This window comes from Nansenia antarctica (genome assembly GCF_963989245.1).
Source record: "Nansenia antarctica genome assembly, chromosome: 14".
Lineage (NCBI taxonomy): Eukaryota > Metazoa > Chordata > Actinopteri > Argentiniformes > Microstomatidae > Nansenia > Nansenia antarctica.
In genome coordinates this window covers 5,789,482-5,806,981 of record NC_137684.1, presented here as the reverse complement: position 1 = coordinate 5,806,981, position 17,500 = coordinate 5,789,482, and the positions used below count along the sequence as shown (strand labels likewise).

Genomic DNA, 17,500 nt, shown 5'->3' with positions numbered 1-17,500 from the left:
CGCCAAGCCCTTTTTTCTCTGATAATCTCCCCCACGTAATGTTCCAAAACCAATGTGTTTTCAAGTGAAGTATAAAAATATTTTAACAGCTCTTTCCATACATAACTTGTGTCGATCCGTAAGTTAAAACATCCACCCACACGGTTTTGAGGCGGAAAAAAACCGATGCGGTTGGGAAAATGAGCCTGCTAATGTGTGCTTGTTGGCAAATATGGCGCTGCAGAAATCAATAAATCCCCTCTGGTCAACAGCTTTGGAGAAGGCTGTGTGATTTACGCACCCGTTGGGCCTTTCTGGTGTGGCACTGAGCTACCGGCCTCGCTGAAACACGACGCGGGCCAGGGGAGCTAGCCAACGGGGAAACAAGCGCCGCCAGCTCGGACACGACGCCAACTCTAGCCTCAACGTCTTAAACATCTTGTCAGTCTGGACGTTTAGGAGATTCCACTGACGGAACCCGTATACCTATCCAAATAAAAGACTAGGAATGAGCTGAGGAGTCAGAATGTCAGGCCAGGGAACCCATCAATCAAGCCAGGCGTACGTTTCCCTGGTAACCCTCATAACAAATCGCTTATGCCGGGGCGGACAACATTTCGGTAGGCTAATGCTGTCATTTCAGTATGATAATACTGTCATTTCAGTATGATAATACTGTCATTTCAGGTGGCGCAAACTGTCATTTCAGTATGACAATACTGTCATTTCAGTATTATAATATTGTCATTTCAGGTGGCTCAAACTGTCATTTCAGTATGACAATACTGTCATTTCAGTAGGGGCTCACACTGTCATTTCAGTAAGCTCAATCTCATATAGCTATCCTACGCATTTCTAAAAAAAAAAGCAAAAAACCTCCAGAAGTCCAACTTCTTCATCCTCTTCTTGGGAGAGACACATTCCACATTGTCAAATGATTCTGTTTCGCCAAACCTAAGATATGCAGTGTACCTACCTACCAGGGGAGGCTGGTAGAAGTAGACATCGTAGGACAGGCTCATCGTAATGCATGGAACGGAATGAGGAATGGTATCAACGCATCTACCTCCATTTCTACCTCCACCAGCCTCCCTCGCTCCCTACAGTGGCTCTACTCCCTGGGACTGAGTGCAGCCACCGGGCCCACCATCCATCCACTTGAGAAGGATATCCTCCTGATTAGGGAACGCGCAGTATAGTACACGTTCACACATGGCCATGCCAGCACTGGGGGCATTGTTTGTTCTTGTTCTTATGAACTCTGAAACCTTGCCCCCCTTGATTCTATACTGTAGAAGCGCCATGCGTTTGCCCCTTGCCGCCCCTTGCCACCCACCCCCCCCAACCACCTTCCCTGGCACCATGCAGGAAACAGGACAAAGAGGCCCACAGGGACATTGACATTGACATGTTGTGTTAGCCCTCTCCCTCTCCCCCTGCCTCATTACTGTACCTGTGCCCCCTGCCCTACCTCCTCCACTCAGGGGGAGATCATAGGACTGGCTACTGGTACCTACCTCCTCCACTCAGGGGGAGATCATAGGACTGGCTACTGGTACCTACCTCCTCCACTCAGGGGGAGATCATAGGACTGGCTACTGGTACCTACCTCCTCCACTCAGGGGGAGATCATAGGACTGGCTACTGGTACCTACCTCCTCCACTCAGGGGGAGATCATAGGACTGGCTACTGGTACCTACCTCCTCCACTCAGGGGGCAGTGGTGTGCCGTCAGGGCCAGCAAGGCCTTCTCTGCTGGCCTAAACATCATCAGAATATACATTTTATTTTAATATATTTTTTCCACAAATATGTATTAATGATTCCCCATAGTCTATTCTCTTCATTTCATAGCTTTCCTCTTGGTTGCGCTGCTTCCAGTCTCCGATTGAGATTTGGAGGGCTGGCCTTTATGTTAGAGCTTTTATCCAATCAAAATGTGTTGCTAGGGGGCTCCAAAATCTGCCTGCCTGCACAATAAACGGTGCCGCGAATTCGACCTGTAACTTAACGTTGGAATGAGAAAACCTGTGGCGTACCTAGTAAACCTACGTAGATGCGAGCAAAAGCAACAACGGCGCCTGCTGTAAGGCTCAATGATGTCAGCACCCAGCACGTCTTTTGATTGGATACGCACTATTGATATGCACTATTGATACGCACTATTGATATTCACTATTGAGATGCGTAACTATGCCGGTAGATGTGAAACTTTTGAAAGTGCGCAGCGAAACGGAGCTCCACAACGAAAGCTTTCGTTGACTGATCGATAATACTGATCGATTGTGTCCTGTTTTTGGGTAAACAATAACTTTCATTTAGGGGACACGATGAAAGCACCGAGTCCACAAACAGAGGATACTACGTTGAGCTTCTTTCTTTTCTGGCTGAAAACAACCCAAATTTACATTACCACCTGTCCACAAACAAAGTGTTTACTGGGACGTCAGGCAAAATACAAAACGACCTGATTTTTGCTATTGCTGAAGTGATGAGAAGAGATCAAAATGGAGATTAAAAAGGCACCCTTTGTCGCTATTATGGTGGACGAGACGACAGACGTGGGTAATGTAGCGATCTTAAAGATGTTAGTTTAACACTCTTCATTGTAAATGCGGATTTATTGATAAAAAATGCTTCGGAAATATTAATATAACTCTGTTGTACTTGTCTGACTATGTTAAGGTGATGCAACGCCCGGTTATACTGTGTTTCTGTCTAGTTTCTAGAGCCATGGCGTCATAACGATGGTATTAAGAGGTAGAATAATTCAGGTAGGAATGTGTCGGACATCACTGAAGGCCTAGGTGTGAAATGCACCGCCCGCCACTGTCAGGGGGAGATCATAGGACTGGCTACTGGTACCTACCTCCTCCACTCAGGGGGAGATCATAGGACTGGCTACTGGTACCTACCTCCTCCACTCAGGGGGAGATCATAGGACTGGCTACTGGTACCTACGAAGGGGCAGCAAACACATGCAGTATCGAACATACAGTATGTGTTTGATACCATTCGTCATTCCATGCATTACAATGAGCTAGTCCTACGATTTCTGTCTCCACTGTCCTACAATCCCCTAGCCCAAAAAGACTTAAATAGGCTTCTGGCTAGTCAGAACTGTAGAATCACTCCCCATCCTCCGTCGGAGACTGCAGACCCATCTCCTCAGGCTACACCTTAACTGTCCCTCCTGAAATATCTACTACCCCTCTGTACTGTTTCTCCAAAGACATTGACTACCCCCCCTGTACTGTTTCTCCTGAGTCTTAAAAAAAAAAAAAAAAAAACTTCTTTCTTCTTGCACGACGACTGCCAAAGGCCCCAGGCCTGACCATAGATTACTTTCTCCTGCTATAACTAGTGGATAGTTGATTCACTTACTTAGTCAAATGTATTGATTGTAAAGTCGCTTTGGAATAAGCTACGTCTGCTAAATGGCAAAAATGTAAATGTTAATGTAATGAAAGCCGTGCAGCCAGCTCCCAAACCCTGTCCTCAGGGTAGGGTGGATCTTAAGTCTCCGCTCCAGCCTTTATGAAGATGCTACACCCTTCATTTGATGGAATGTACAGGTAGAGAGATGTCACTGCTTGGTCTGCAGTGAGTGGAGAGCTTTATTAGTGGTGCTACCGTTTGGTAAATACTATCTCAATCTCTCTCTCTCTCTCTCTCTCTCTCTCTCTCTCGTCCTCTCTCTCTCTCTCTCAATCTCTCTCTCTCATGCTCTCTCTCTCTCTGTATCTCAATCTCTCTCTCTCTCTCTCTCTCTCTCTCTCTCTCTCTCGTCCTCTCTCTGTGGGGAGCCAACACTAACCTGTGATCCTCGAGAGCCTCTCTTGTGGTCCCATTCTGAGTGGGGGAGCATCTGTAGAGAAACACACAGAGAGAGAGAAGCACATTTAACCAGTGGACATCTTTTCCTTCCTCTGAGGAAAAGCCTTGCCTCATCATCACTCATTGCTCCTGTTCAACAATGCTCAAAATGAGAGTCAGATAAAGGAGAGAAAAGGGGGAGGGCAGGGAGGGGGGGGGGGGGGGGACAAATGCTTGAGGGTTTGTCTATTTTTCACTTTCCATTAAGCACAGGCTTCTAATTCAATTTCACAGTCAGGTTTGGTTTACTTTGGTTCCTTTCACAGCTTAATGGGCCAGCGGAGGCTGAGGACTTTTATGTTCTCTAATTACCAGGTGCTGTGTCCTCCCACAGGCCTCGTAAAGCCATTTTACACTTGCCTAGGAGTCACCCGGTGACGGAGCTCAACGCTGACACCAATCACGCACTCCCGCTTCGCTGTCTGCTCCACACAACACAACACAGGGGCGTTCATGGGACAGAACATAAACCCCCGCTGCTTCTATTAGGGCTTTCCTACCGAGCTACGAAAGCCCCCCCACCCCTCCACCCCCAAACCTCCACAACGCTCCTCTGCTCCACCACGGACATAATGCAGCTGCACACTGAGGTTGGGAATCCAGCATAAGAGCTGTATTGATAATTAAAGTTTAATTTACTGTGTGTGTGTGGGGTGGGGGAGAAGGCGGTGGGGGGGGGGGGGTTGAGGTTGTGGTCTGAGTGGAAACATGGGAGCTGCAGTGTGGTGGTGCTGTATGACTGATCTGTGGAGTGCTTTCCCACAGTGCAACTCTAAACAAAGCCTGCAGTGGACTTCCTGTGGCCTTATCAAGGGGTCAGGAGAGAATAATCTGCTGCAGTAAATCAGGAATGGCCTGAGCCCCGCCACTGTGTGCCACGGCTAAATAGGTCCCCCCCCCCCCCGATCCCGTCCCCTCCCTGTCAGGTCTCTGGCAACACAATTGTATGCCGTTTGAGCCAATCAATAAACAATCACTATACCACTGTCACAACAGTGACAGGCTGAAGAATGTAAGGTCACGGTCATCTCCCATGCTTAATGTTTCACCGACATGTTACAGTAACTCAAGCTGGTTCTGGGTACCTATGTCTCTCTCTCTCACACGCTCTGTCTCTCTCTCTATATATAGTTTGGTAGAATTAAAATTACTGTTGAATTTCACTGAACGGGTGACCTCTCTCTCTGTAGCTTTGTAGAATTAACCATACTGTAAAGTTCTATTTACATGTAGATAGACAGATAGATAGACAGATACAGTATATAGACAGATAGATAGATAGATAGATAGATAGATAGATAGACAGACAGACAGACAGACAGATAGATATAGATAGATAGAGAGAGAGAGAGAGAGAGAGAGAGAGAGAGAGAGATAGATAGATAAATAGAAAGATAGATAGATAGATAGATACGTACAGCATACTTTATTGATCCGTAAGGGGAAATTCAGGTGTTACAGCAGTGCAGACCCCAAAAACAAAATAAAGTGACAATTGAATAATAGATTCAATAAAATACATATAAAATACAAAAAAAAGATAGACCAATAGACATTTGGGACCTTATATTCAGTGTATCTACATATCTACGTATCTACTGTATAATCTGCTCTGTCTTCCTTTAAGAGTCCTGGATGTACAAGTTCTTTCTCCCCCCTCCCTCCTCTCTCTGTAAAACAAAGCTTAACCCAAAGAGACCGCCTTAATGGACAACGCACAAATATCTATGAGTCATCCTGAAGTTTTATCAAGTGTATACTGTATATATATATATATATATATATATATATAAAACACTCTCATGCGTTAAAGTGGACCAGGCATCATCTGCAACAAGTCAACAAGTGTTCAGCTATGTAAAAACGTTGACGCAGGAGATGTAAATGACCGGGGACGATAAGTACTGTCTCTGTCCGGCCAGAAATGAAATATTTGCCTTCTTCTTTTAGGGCTCCAGTGACGAGCCTTTGGAGATCGCAGCACAGTCGTGGACCATTAGCACAAACTGCTAATATCAGTGAGGCTCTCCAGACGCAGACACATAAACAGCCCTTCAGACTTACGTAACAACCTTTCATCTGCTCCCTCTGAGAACCAGCACCCAGACCGTGCAGAGTTCTACACCCGCCCTTTGATCTCGCCAAACAAGAGGAAGGAGGGAGAAGAGGAGGAGGAAGAAGAAGAAGAAGAAGAAGAGGAACAGAGCCTGATTCAGCCTGGGGTGACTTTAATACTACTTGGCCACTGTGGAATCAAACTTGTTGAAGGTTTTGCGCCTGAACTTTGATGAAAAAATAAATCTATTGTGTGTGAATGTTGTGTGACTGTCACATACAGTACGCACGCACACACACACACACACACACACACACACACACACACACACACACACACGCACACACACACACACACACACTGTTCCTGTATTGGTGTTGAGGCTTGAAGAGTCTCTTGTGGTTTGCTTTGTTAAGCTGTCAGCATCATTACCTCCTATTACATATGTCAACACACTGTCATCAACACTGCTTCAGTTACAGTGGAGGCGGGTGGAGGTACACATGGGAGGATTTAGCTCATTGCATGGAATGGAATGAGGAACGGTACCAAAGTGGAATGCTATTCCTGATTCCATTAATTGCATTACAATGAGCCCATCTTCCGATTTCCACATCCACTGTTCGGTCAACACTATAAACAGCATCATCCTCAAGTCCTGCAACTCTGGAGCTGAAAATCCAGATCAACGTGATGATGGTAGTGGGAGTGAGAGTGTTGAAATCTAGGCCTACGGGACATGCCTAAACAGTAGCCACACAACATCTGTATGCTTCAGTTAAGGTTACGGTTTAGAGCTAGTGGATAGTTAGTTGAAACGTTGTTGACAGTGAGTTGAACGTCTCCAAATCCATCTCCAAACCATCTCGTTGGAGACTATCCAAATGAAGTGTTACCAATACTTCTATCCTAGGTCTGTTGTGTCGAGGTGAGGGGGAGGTGAGAGCACGGTATAACTCATACTTCATAACCTTCGACAACATAGACCTGATATTTTGTCTGAAGAGGTAAAACCACACATGAATGATTTCTTAGAAAATCTCCAAAACGTTTTTCATGGACCCCTTCCAGACGTCGAGAGACAGCCAGTCTTCGCAGTAAGATCTCCAAATGGATTTGTTTTTGTCTTAAAAATACAAGTGCACCTACTGAGAGAAATAACAACTCCGCCGAAGTTATGCCCTTTATTTCACCCTCTGTTAGATTCATTACGCTGTCCCATAAGTCATACTACGCCAGGTTTTTACAATGCTTCTCCCTCGTTTAGAGCAATAAAGATTTGATTTACGAGGATTTGAAACCAGCCTCCTACCGACAAACTTTTTTGTGTATTATTTTTTTTTCGTTCTTTTTGATGGAATCGTAGAAATCCATGTCTTTCGATCGCTAGAGGTTCGCTACCAGTTAGAACAACATGACACACTCAATCAGGCATCAGGCATTTTTATACGGCTCGAGCTCGAATTCGCCAAAACCTTCTGGAGGTTTGCCGCGGCATCGTGATCCAAAGTGATATTCCTGATACCTACAGTACCATAGGAGTACATTCAAAGTTCAGAAGCTAGTTAGGTCATGGAACACATGCCCTACAGATCCAGGTAATGACAGCTAACCACCAGGGGAGGCTAGTGGAGGTAGAAATCAGAGGATGGGGCTCATTATAATTGAAGAAAAAACCTCCACCAGCCTCCACTCCTAACCACAAAACCCGAGTGGACAGTTTAATCATTAGTTGAAGCATTAGGACCGCCGAACTTAACATCTGCAGCCCCTCAGGTCCTGAAGGGCAGAGATGGGGGGGGGGGGGGGGGGTCATCTTCTACTAGAGGCCAGGAGGGCTGGTTTAGAGGAGGCAGCTGGCCCGGTCTGTCCCCAAGGGCCCACGGAGGCCACCTCAAGGCTCCCTCTGTGGCATCTTGAGACATAAAGTCTGGAGGCGGTCTTTCACCGTCTGTCCCAATGTGACTTTGTCACGGGAGATTTGTTGAGACTCGACAGGGACACACACAGCAATCACACTAGAGCGGCTCCTCTCACATTAATATAATGTTAACTATGATAAAAGGAATTATAAACCCCAAAAACCATTGTCTTTGGAAAAACATGCGATCCCATGCTACGTAAAACCCATTCCTGCGGAACTCAGTGGGGTAGCAAGCAATCATCGCAACGTTTCTGGTTCAATTCCGACCCTCGACATACCTCGCACGTCATCCCTCCTCTCTCTCACACATCCTTCCTGTCAATCTCTCCTGTATCTATCCCAATAAAAAAGAAGAAATGCCCTAAAAAAATCTATTTTAAAAAAAACAACAACAACAACTACAACAACAACACATTCCTCTGCAACAACCATCCAGCTAGCAACTTACTGCATTCAAACCAATGCTTCCACAATCCTTCAAACCTTTGGCCTAGATGTGTTTGGAGGTTAAAGAGGAGTGTAGTCTGAATGCCACTGGGCAGCCAAAGCCTGGCCCCACCATGGCCCACGGCCACAGCAAGCAAGCCGGCCACAGAGGTGCTAAATCAACACCGGTGAGTGTAGGAGAGGACCCATCCAAAGCACAAACATCACTGAAATAAGCTCCCATGTTAAACATGCTGTTGGATGAGGAGCTACATCAGGAAAGGCTGGTAGAGGTAGAAATCGGAGGACGGGGCTCATTGTAAATGCATCGAACGGAATGAGGAACGGGGGGGGTTGGATAGCGTTCTTGATTCCGTTCCGTGCGTTGCAATGAACCCGTCCTCCGATTTCTACCTCCACTAGCCTCACCTGGAGTCAGACCACACTCAGACAGAGCAACACAAGGGGCTCGCCGATAGGAAACGGGTTTGAGCCGTAGCGCAGTGCCCCCCGTGTGCCAGTTGCAGACCGCTCAACCTGAAAACGCATACGCATACGCGCCCACTGTCCTCACGTCACTCTGGCCAACTCCATCTTGGCTCTGGAGCACTTTTAACAGCATGTGACAAGCGGACCGGAAACTGCTGAGGCCTAATATAGCTCTGTGCAAGATTACGGCTAGCCGTTTCATAATCACTCATTCATGAACCATCCTCCATTTTTTCAACTCTCTCTCTCTCTCTCTCTCTCTCTGTCTCTCTCTCCCTCTCCCTCTCCCTCTCCCTCTCCCTCTCTCTCTCTCTCTCTCTCTCTCTCTCTCTCTGTCTGTCTCTCTCTCTCTCTCTCTCTCTCTGTCTGTCTCTCTCTCTCTCTCTCTCTCTGTCTGTCTGTCTCTCTCTCTCTCTCTCTCTCTCTCTCTCTCTCTCTCTCTCTCTCTCTCTCTCTCTCTCTCTGTCTGTCTCTCCACCCTTCCATTTTGTCTGCATCCCATTTGTTCCTCATTAGTGGCTTCATATCAGGGTAGTTGATAACTGTCTGCTTGGATCATCATTCATGCTAGCACACTAGACTGACTGGAGAGAGTGCAAATATAGACAAGCTAACTAACTAGCATCACTCTTTACATTTTCGGCATTTAGCAGACGCCTTATTCCAAAGCGACTTACAATCGATACATTTTGACTAAGCAAGTAAATCATCAATTCATAGTCGTAGCAAGAGGAGTAACCTAGCTCAGGCCAGGGGCCATTGGCAGTCGTCGTGATAGAATAAGAAAGAAATATAAATATATATACCGGTATATATATTAGTAGTAATAATTATAAATATATATAGTCGTAGTAATTTTAATAGTTTATATTTAATAGTTTATATATATATACATAGTAGTAGTAATTTTAATAGTTTATTAAAAGTATAGACTGGAGAAACAGTCCATGGAGGGAAATCTTAGGAGACACAGTATAGGGGGAAGCAGGTGTCTCAGGAGACACAGTATAGGGGGAAGCAGGTGTCTCAGGAGACACAGTATAGGGGGAAGCAGGTGTCTCAGGAGACACAGTGCTGTGGGGTAGTAGATGTCTCTGGAGGAGCAGTTAAGGTGTAACCTGAAGAGATGGAGGTCTTCAGTCTACAACGGAAGATGGGGAGTGACTCTGCAGTTCTGACAGCTGTGGGAAGCTCGTTCCACCAGCAGGGAGCGAGTGTGTTGAAGAGACGTGACCGGGCAGCGTGACTGCCACGTTGGCGTAGAGGTCGGCCAGCAGAGGTGGAGGAGCGGAGTGCACAGGCTGAAGTTTGGGGGGTGACCATTGCCTGCAGGTAGGCAGGGGCTGTCCCATTTGCTGCCTGGCAAGCACCAGGGTATTTAATTGGATGCAAGCTGGTATCGGGAGCCAGTGCAGGGTGCGAAGGGGGGGGAGGTTGAACACCACTCTGTGCACTTAAGTAATAGAACAATTTACATTTTTTAAAGCACTTTACATTTATTACATTACATTTGAAGTATTAGAGCAGAACTTTGCATTGCAGCTATTATTATGATTATTATTATTAGAATAAGTGGGTAATAACATGGTAATAACCATGGTATTTATCAGTAATTATTGGTAGTTACCAGTAGCAAGAATGGAATGGATGCCATTTAGGTGACGCTTTTATCCAAAGTGACTTACATTGCAGTGAGTGTATACATTTCAGTATATATGGTCCCAGTAGGAATTGAAGCCACAACCTAAGTGTTGTTAGCATCATACTCTACTAACTGAGCCACAGAGCACCACAAGAAAACAATGACCCTGTTATTTCATTACGTTTTCATGGACGATTTCTATGCAGTTAATGCAAAGGTACTCTGCCCTGCACTAGGAGGTCGCTTCCTGTCAGGGGCTCATGTGCAATTGTTTTTTCAACAGAAAAGCCATGTCACTGAACAACAGTAAAAAAAATACGAAAAGAGTTACAGAGTATTGTAACTAACGGCAGATACTATAAGTGTGTTACGGTTTTATTTGTGAACATTTTATTTGTAAACAACTTTGCTAGCAATAAGCACACATTAGCCTAAAAGTAGCTAACTAGTAAATTAAAATGTTGACATATCGAAAATGGTTAACGGTGATGTCCGGTTTGTTATTGGGGAGTGGTGTTGGAGTGGTACCCCATAGTAGAGTGACGTCAATCCCAGTGGTTACCAATCAACTCAACCCACTGGGTCTGGCAGCCTTTTCCCTGTCTCATTAATCGGGCCATGCTCTGGCATTAGGATTACTGTGTGCAAACACACACACACCCACACACGCGCATACACACACACACACACACACACACACACACACACACACACACACAGTTCTGCAGACTTCCCAGATACCAGGGCTTAGTCTGAGTGGTCTTCCAGCGATCTGTTTACTTGATCCTCCCGTAGCCAATTATCTCCTGCAGAAGATTCAAGAGAACATTCATATTGTGTCATACAGGTCTCCTGCAGAAGAGAATCCATACAGCCAATCTGAGTCTTACAGAAAGAACAGCAAGCCAAACGTACGCAAATTGTAGAATGATGCACGTAATGTGTCTGCACGTAGTAGGACAGTAACCCGACACACAGGACACTAGTAACACTACCCAGGACACTAGTAACACTACCCAGGACACTAGTAACACTACCCAGGACACTAGTAACACTACCCAGGACACTAGTAACACTACCCAGGACACTAGTAACACTACCCAGGACACTAGTAACACTACATAGGACAGTAATAACACTATATAGGACAGTAATAACACTACCATGTTTGGTGTTGATGAGAAATGATAGTCAAATGCTGTGTAATGATGTATTTCACCTGCAGGTGGAGATATTCTCATGATCACAACCATGTGTTGGATTACCTTACTGCACCTTTGGTCATCATCACATCTCTGAAGGTCAACTACTGGCTGCAGGAGGACTTCACTTCAGATCACTGAACAAGACTAACCAACTGCCAAAGGGCTCCAGAACACTCACCACTTGGAGTGCCAAGTGTTCTATGTGGTGTTTTACCCAGCGACAATACTTTGATTGGCTACAAAATGAAACATCATTAATGCATTTTTTGGTGAATAAAGTCACCCTTGGCACTCTAGAATGTTTTTTTGGGGTGACTTTATTAACCTTCGGCACTGAATGAGTTAAAGAAGAGGCTACATCAATACACATGTGTATGTATGTATGTATGTGTGTGTATGTGTGTGTGTGTGTGTGTGTGTGTGTGTGTGTGCATGTATGAAGTATGTATGTATGTATGTATGTACAGTGGAGCCCCTAGACTTTTGGGGGCCCTAAGCAAACAACATTATGGAGGCCCCTGATAAGGGTCTTAGGCGGGTGACGATGTGGACATTTTAAAATGTATTTATTTCCCTGACACTAAAATATAATACGGTTTTACGAAGTTCGCGCATATGCGCGCGCTCGTGTGTGTGTAAGTAAAAAAACTGTCTCTTTTACAAAGGAGCCCTGGCCAAGACAGCCACAACACAACAATTACATTTGACATAATAAAAGCACTTAAAAACATGCAAAGCACATGACATAAAAACAGTAAAAACAGTAGAAACAGTAAAAACAGTACATGACCACAGGTACAGTAGCACACCTACACATTGCGACATACTGGACCACAAGTAGCATACAAATTACATGCAACATGGAGCATGTAAATGATGCATGTAAATGCATGTAAATGATGGATCTTATCATGAATCATTTTTAAAGGCTTTAATATAGGCTACATGATGTATTAACTATTTGTATTTTGTACCCAGATGTCAAATAAATACGTAACAAATGAATAGTTAACTTTTTAAAAAAAACTGCCCCGATGAACCAATGAGAAGGACGGGGGGGCGGTGCTTCCCATCGGTCCGGCCTATCAGTGTCCTAGATTTGCCGCTCGCTCCGGGCGGCACATAGAATCCGTTCTATAAAGGTCTCCAGACGTTTGGAGCGAGAGCAAAGCGGAAGTGGAAACGGCTGGCACCGCGAGACTAGCCAGCTATCAATAAACTACAATTCATCAGAGCAATTGCGCGTCATCTCCCTGTCATCAGAATGATCACGCCCCTTTTTGGGTGATAGAAGGGGAGAAGTTTGACTGGCGGTCAATGGGAATTTCTGGTCTTCGCTACTTTAATCCGATAAAATAAGAAAACCGTAGTGCTTTTTAGATATTAGGAGCCCAAATCCGGTGGCCAGTTAGGCAAACTATTATATAGTGTCGTTGCCGATCAATGATCGACGTCGTTATATAGAGAAAATTAATGAAATAGGGGTTGATTTATCAGAGCAGTCATACGTCATCTCCCTGTCATCTGGGATTTGTAGTTCTTCATTTGATTTGCCGTGTAAATCCCCAGACTGCCCAAATCCGATTGCCAGTCAGGCAAACAATTATATAGTGTCGTTGCCGATCAATGATCGACGTTGTTATATGGAGAACATTTATGAAATAGGCAATGAATGTGTGTCCTTTCAGTCTGCCTCCATGAACCACCCGACCCAAAGGCCTGAGGTGTTGTAGGAGGTATGAATATGATTTAGGGGGTATTTAGTATAACAGGCTAATGGGTTTATTGTGAGTTTACTTTGATTGTTTGTTTATTGCCTAGATCACCGTATTGAGAAGTCATATGGTTATGGGGGGTGATATTGCAAGGTAATTTAAGCACCTGCGCACCTTGCATGGTGGTACTTGGAGAGAGAGGGGAGCGATGTATTTTTGTTGACCGCAGTATACGCATATTCTATACGCATAGTTTGTTATTTTTCTGGTTTTGATCGCTTATGGATTATTTTTGTACGTCGCCAAGTTTGATTGTTCTATTCAATAAATGCTCTAAAACGTACTTTTCATCTCAGCGGATTGTTTGGCGCGTCATACAATTACCAGCCAGACCCTGGTTGCGTCTCTCAGCGACTTTTTACTTTTGGCTCTATCTATCTATCTCGCTACAGGTGTCATATAACCCTAACCCATATCCTGCCATATAAAAGTACCTTATTGAATCTCCAGGTAATGTATTTCTGACATCCATCACTTTTGCTGTCGTTAAGATACTTTATTTTTCTGTTTTGGTAGTCTGTCCAATGTGACAATTGCCCTCCTCCACCGGCCCTAGTTTTGGATCTAGCTTGCTGTTCATTATTTTCATGATAAAACGTCATAACATCTTCATATACACCATACACTGCGTCAAAGACACTGAACAGTAGACATAAGACATGTTCATAAATGTTTATCTTATATGTGTATATGTTTGTGAATATGTGAATATGTTTTCTGTTTTTTTGCACCTTCGGAAGAGCCACTACAATTTCATTGTATAGGCAACTGTACAACGACAATAAAGTATATTCTATTCTATTCTATTCTATACAGGATAAATACTGATTAACAGTAGGCTACTTTGGCAAATGCCCATTGAACAGATTTATTTATTATCCTATCTTAAGAAAACTAATATAACACTCCCACCTGGAAAAAAAAAAATTATGAAAAAAAAAATGTGAATAAAAAAAAAATTTGTGAAAAAAAAATTGGAGGCCCTTTTTGTTTGGTGGCCCCAAGCAATTGCCTTGGTTGCCTCTATGGACGGGGCGCCTCTGTGTATGTATGTATGTATGTATGTATGTTAGATGTATGTATGATGTGTGCATGTACGATGTGTGTATGTGTGTGTGTGTGTATGTATGTATGTATGTATGTATGTATGTATGTATGTATGTATGTATGCAGTATGTGTTTCAGGTTGGGTAACGTAATCCTTTGCAAAATGGAGCAATAAATATAGTATTATATTGTGTGCGGATCAGTATTGAAACACAACGTATTGTAGGCAAACATCTGTCTACAATGAATTTGTGCGAATTTGAACTCTCTCATACTCTCCTTCATGTTGAAAGTTCAAAGTCAGTGAGGCTGTAGAGCCAGATCAGTTCTGACTGAGTCTAGTTAATCTAAATGAATGAATGAATGAATGAATGGACTTTATTGTCATTGCTACAGTACAGGTACCAAACAACGAAATTTAGGAGGGGTGGCTCCCCTGGTGTTAGGAAAGGGGAAAAAAAAAAACTTTTAGAAAAAGAAAAAATCACAAGAAGGTAAGGAGCTGGTTTACATAAATAAAGGCTATGTACACAATCCACTGTACTATACTGCTCAGATAGTCAACTAGGGTTGTCATATTGCACAATAGTATTTTTTCACGTTATTTAAAGTGTCACAGTTTGCAGGCTTGAAATGTACATGTTTGTGCCTCAGCACTGCACCTGATTTTTTCAGTCCAGCAGCTGCCATACAATCCGTCCAGACTGTCCAGGGCCCAGAACTTAGGTCTTTGCTGTGTAAATGCTTCAGCAACATAACTCTAATATAGTCTATTATAACAACATAACTCTAATATAGTCTATTATAACAACATAACTCTAATATAGTCTATTATAACAACATAACTCTATTATAGTCGTGTTTATTAAATAGATGTAGATGAGTAAGGGGGGGGGGGGGGGGTGGTCTGCTAAGGAAGAATTGTCCAGGTTCAGGTTAAACAAGCAAGTAAAGAAGTATAATTGACATGGATATATTGAAGTGTGTTATATGGTACAGCACACGGTACTGTAGCGCCATTGTAGTCAAAGTAGGGGACTAGAACGCCCCTGAGCCCAGACACCAGAACCCACTCTGACCCTGACTGTCTTGGTCCTGGTCCAGGTGACCGTGGCAGCCCGTCTCCGACTCTTCCTCCGGTCTCACCCGGGCGTAGAGGCGAGCATCTGGGAGGACTCATATATATATATAACGGGGGCCGGGAGTCATTCTTATTCATGCTGGCTAATGTTTTACAGGTTCTGCCGCGGGGGTCAAGTCTGTGTGGGTCATCTGCGTCATCGCTGGAGGGAGCCGTCGAGGTGAGCTGCCAAAGGGAAGGGGCCGGGCGGAGGGAAGAGGAGGGGGGGGGGGTGCTGCAACCCACACACACACACACCTACACACACACACACACACACACACACACACACACACACACACACTGTGGCTGCATCTGCACTGTATCTACAGTGTGAGTGGCTTCCCCCTCTCCGCAGACTCCCTGCCCTAATCTAAACCATGACCAATCACACTGAGAGGGCTTGTGTTCCCTCCAGATGGAGACTGTCCTAAAACACCACCTCTCTCTGACCTCTGTCTCTCTACCGGAGATACAGCACTGTGTGTGTGTGTGTGTGTGTGTGTGTGTGTGTGTGTGTGTGTGTCCTAATGCATCCAAAATCCCAAACACTGGCCTAAAGAAAACAAAACAACCTCCATCTCGTACTAAATAAATGTGACAACTGCAACATTGACCCATTTGTCTCATCTCATTCATCATGAACATCCAGTACATGTACTAACAGGCCTGTGTGTCACAGTTCATGTGTTTTGTGTCATAATTAGATTGAAAAAGCAATATCCTAGGAGAACTAGAGTTCTTATCTAGCGGCAGCATCATCATTATGTGTTTGCAGAGGCATATCTCTTCTCAGTATGAGCCTTGGCTGACTCTTCCACTGGTGGTTATTAGGTGGCCAGCCCCACACTTTTCAGCTTGAGAGGCTTTGAGAGAGAAGGAGAGTAGAGAGAGAGAAGGGGGGAGGGATGGAGAGAGAGAGCTGGCTTCACAGGCCTAACTCAGCACACCGTGGCCCCTCCAAACCCATTAGAATATAATGGTCCAGTCAGAACAGGCTGTTAAGCTGCTGCTGGGCTGGGGCCTTGGAGAGGAGAGGAGAGGAGAGGAGAGGAGAGGAGGGGAGGGGAGGGGAGGGGAGGGGAGAGGAGCAGAGGGGAGGGGAGGGGAGAGGAGAGGAGAGGAGAGGAGGAGAGGGAGAGGAGAGCAGAGCAGAGGAGAGGAGAGGAGAGGAGAGGAGAGGAGAGGAGAGGAGAAGGAGAGGAGAGCAGGGGAGAGGAGAGGAGAGGAGAGGAGAGGAGAGGAGAGGAGAGGAGAGGAGAGGAGAGGAGGGGAGAGGAGGGGAGGGGAGAGGAGAGGAGAGGAGAGGAGAGGAGAGGAGAGGAGAGGAGAGGAGAGGAGAGGAGAGGAGAGGAGAGGAGAGCCGACCAGGCGTCTGAAGCCGTGCCGGGGAACAGAGTGCTCTCTTGTTTGTTTGTTTTTATGAGACAGAACCTCACAGAACCCAGAACCCGCTCACTCTGAAAGGTGCCAATGGACTTTGTTCTGGTTGTGTTCTAAAATCCAAAAGGCCCCAATGTTAACAATGCCCAGTAGTTTCCAGACAATAATACAGTGTTTAAAAAAAAAGAAAAAAAAGAGTTATATCAGAACAAATCGGTTACGACACTGTGAATTTCACCTTACAAATGATACCCTTAAAACCACTACTTTGAATCAAGGGGAATACAGAACTGTGATGGAAGTCAAACTCGGTTCAGGGCTTACTGCTGATCCTGACACACCAAGGGCCGGTTTCACAGACAAGGCTTAAGCCTAGCCTTGGATTAAATCACACTTTCAATGTCAAATCTCCATTGAAGATGCTTTTTAGTCTAGGATTAGCCTTAAGCCTTGTCTGTGAAACCGGCCCCAAATATGAAATAATATAAATAAGAGCACAGACAATTCTATAACCTATCAAAGCTGATATAAAGTAATACATATGTAGCTCCTGTAGACTGATACAATTGTAGGAAAGA

The 17,500-nt window shown here is 44.8% G+C and overlaps 1 protein-coding gene across 1 annotated transcript in view; it reads right to left on the bottom strand.

Annotated features, from left to right (window-relative positions):
- LOC308169793 (cGMP-inhibited 3',5'-cyclic phosphodiesterase 3A-like) overlaps positions 1 to 17,500 on the bottom strand; it is a gene marked incomplete at both ends in the record, with an annotated part of 130,385 nt that overhangs the window by 58,172 nt on the left and 54,713 nt on the right. Inside the window, one exon of the mRNA XM_080544540.1 lies at positions 3,797 to 3,847. Within this exon, the coding sequence (XP_080400666.1) occupies positions 3,797 to 3,847 (51 nt within the window). The remainder of the gene's footprint in view (positions 1 to 3,796; positions 3,848 to 17,500) is intronic.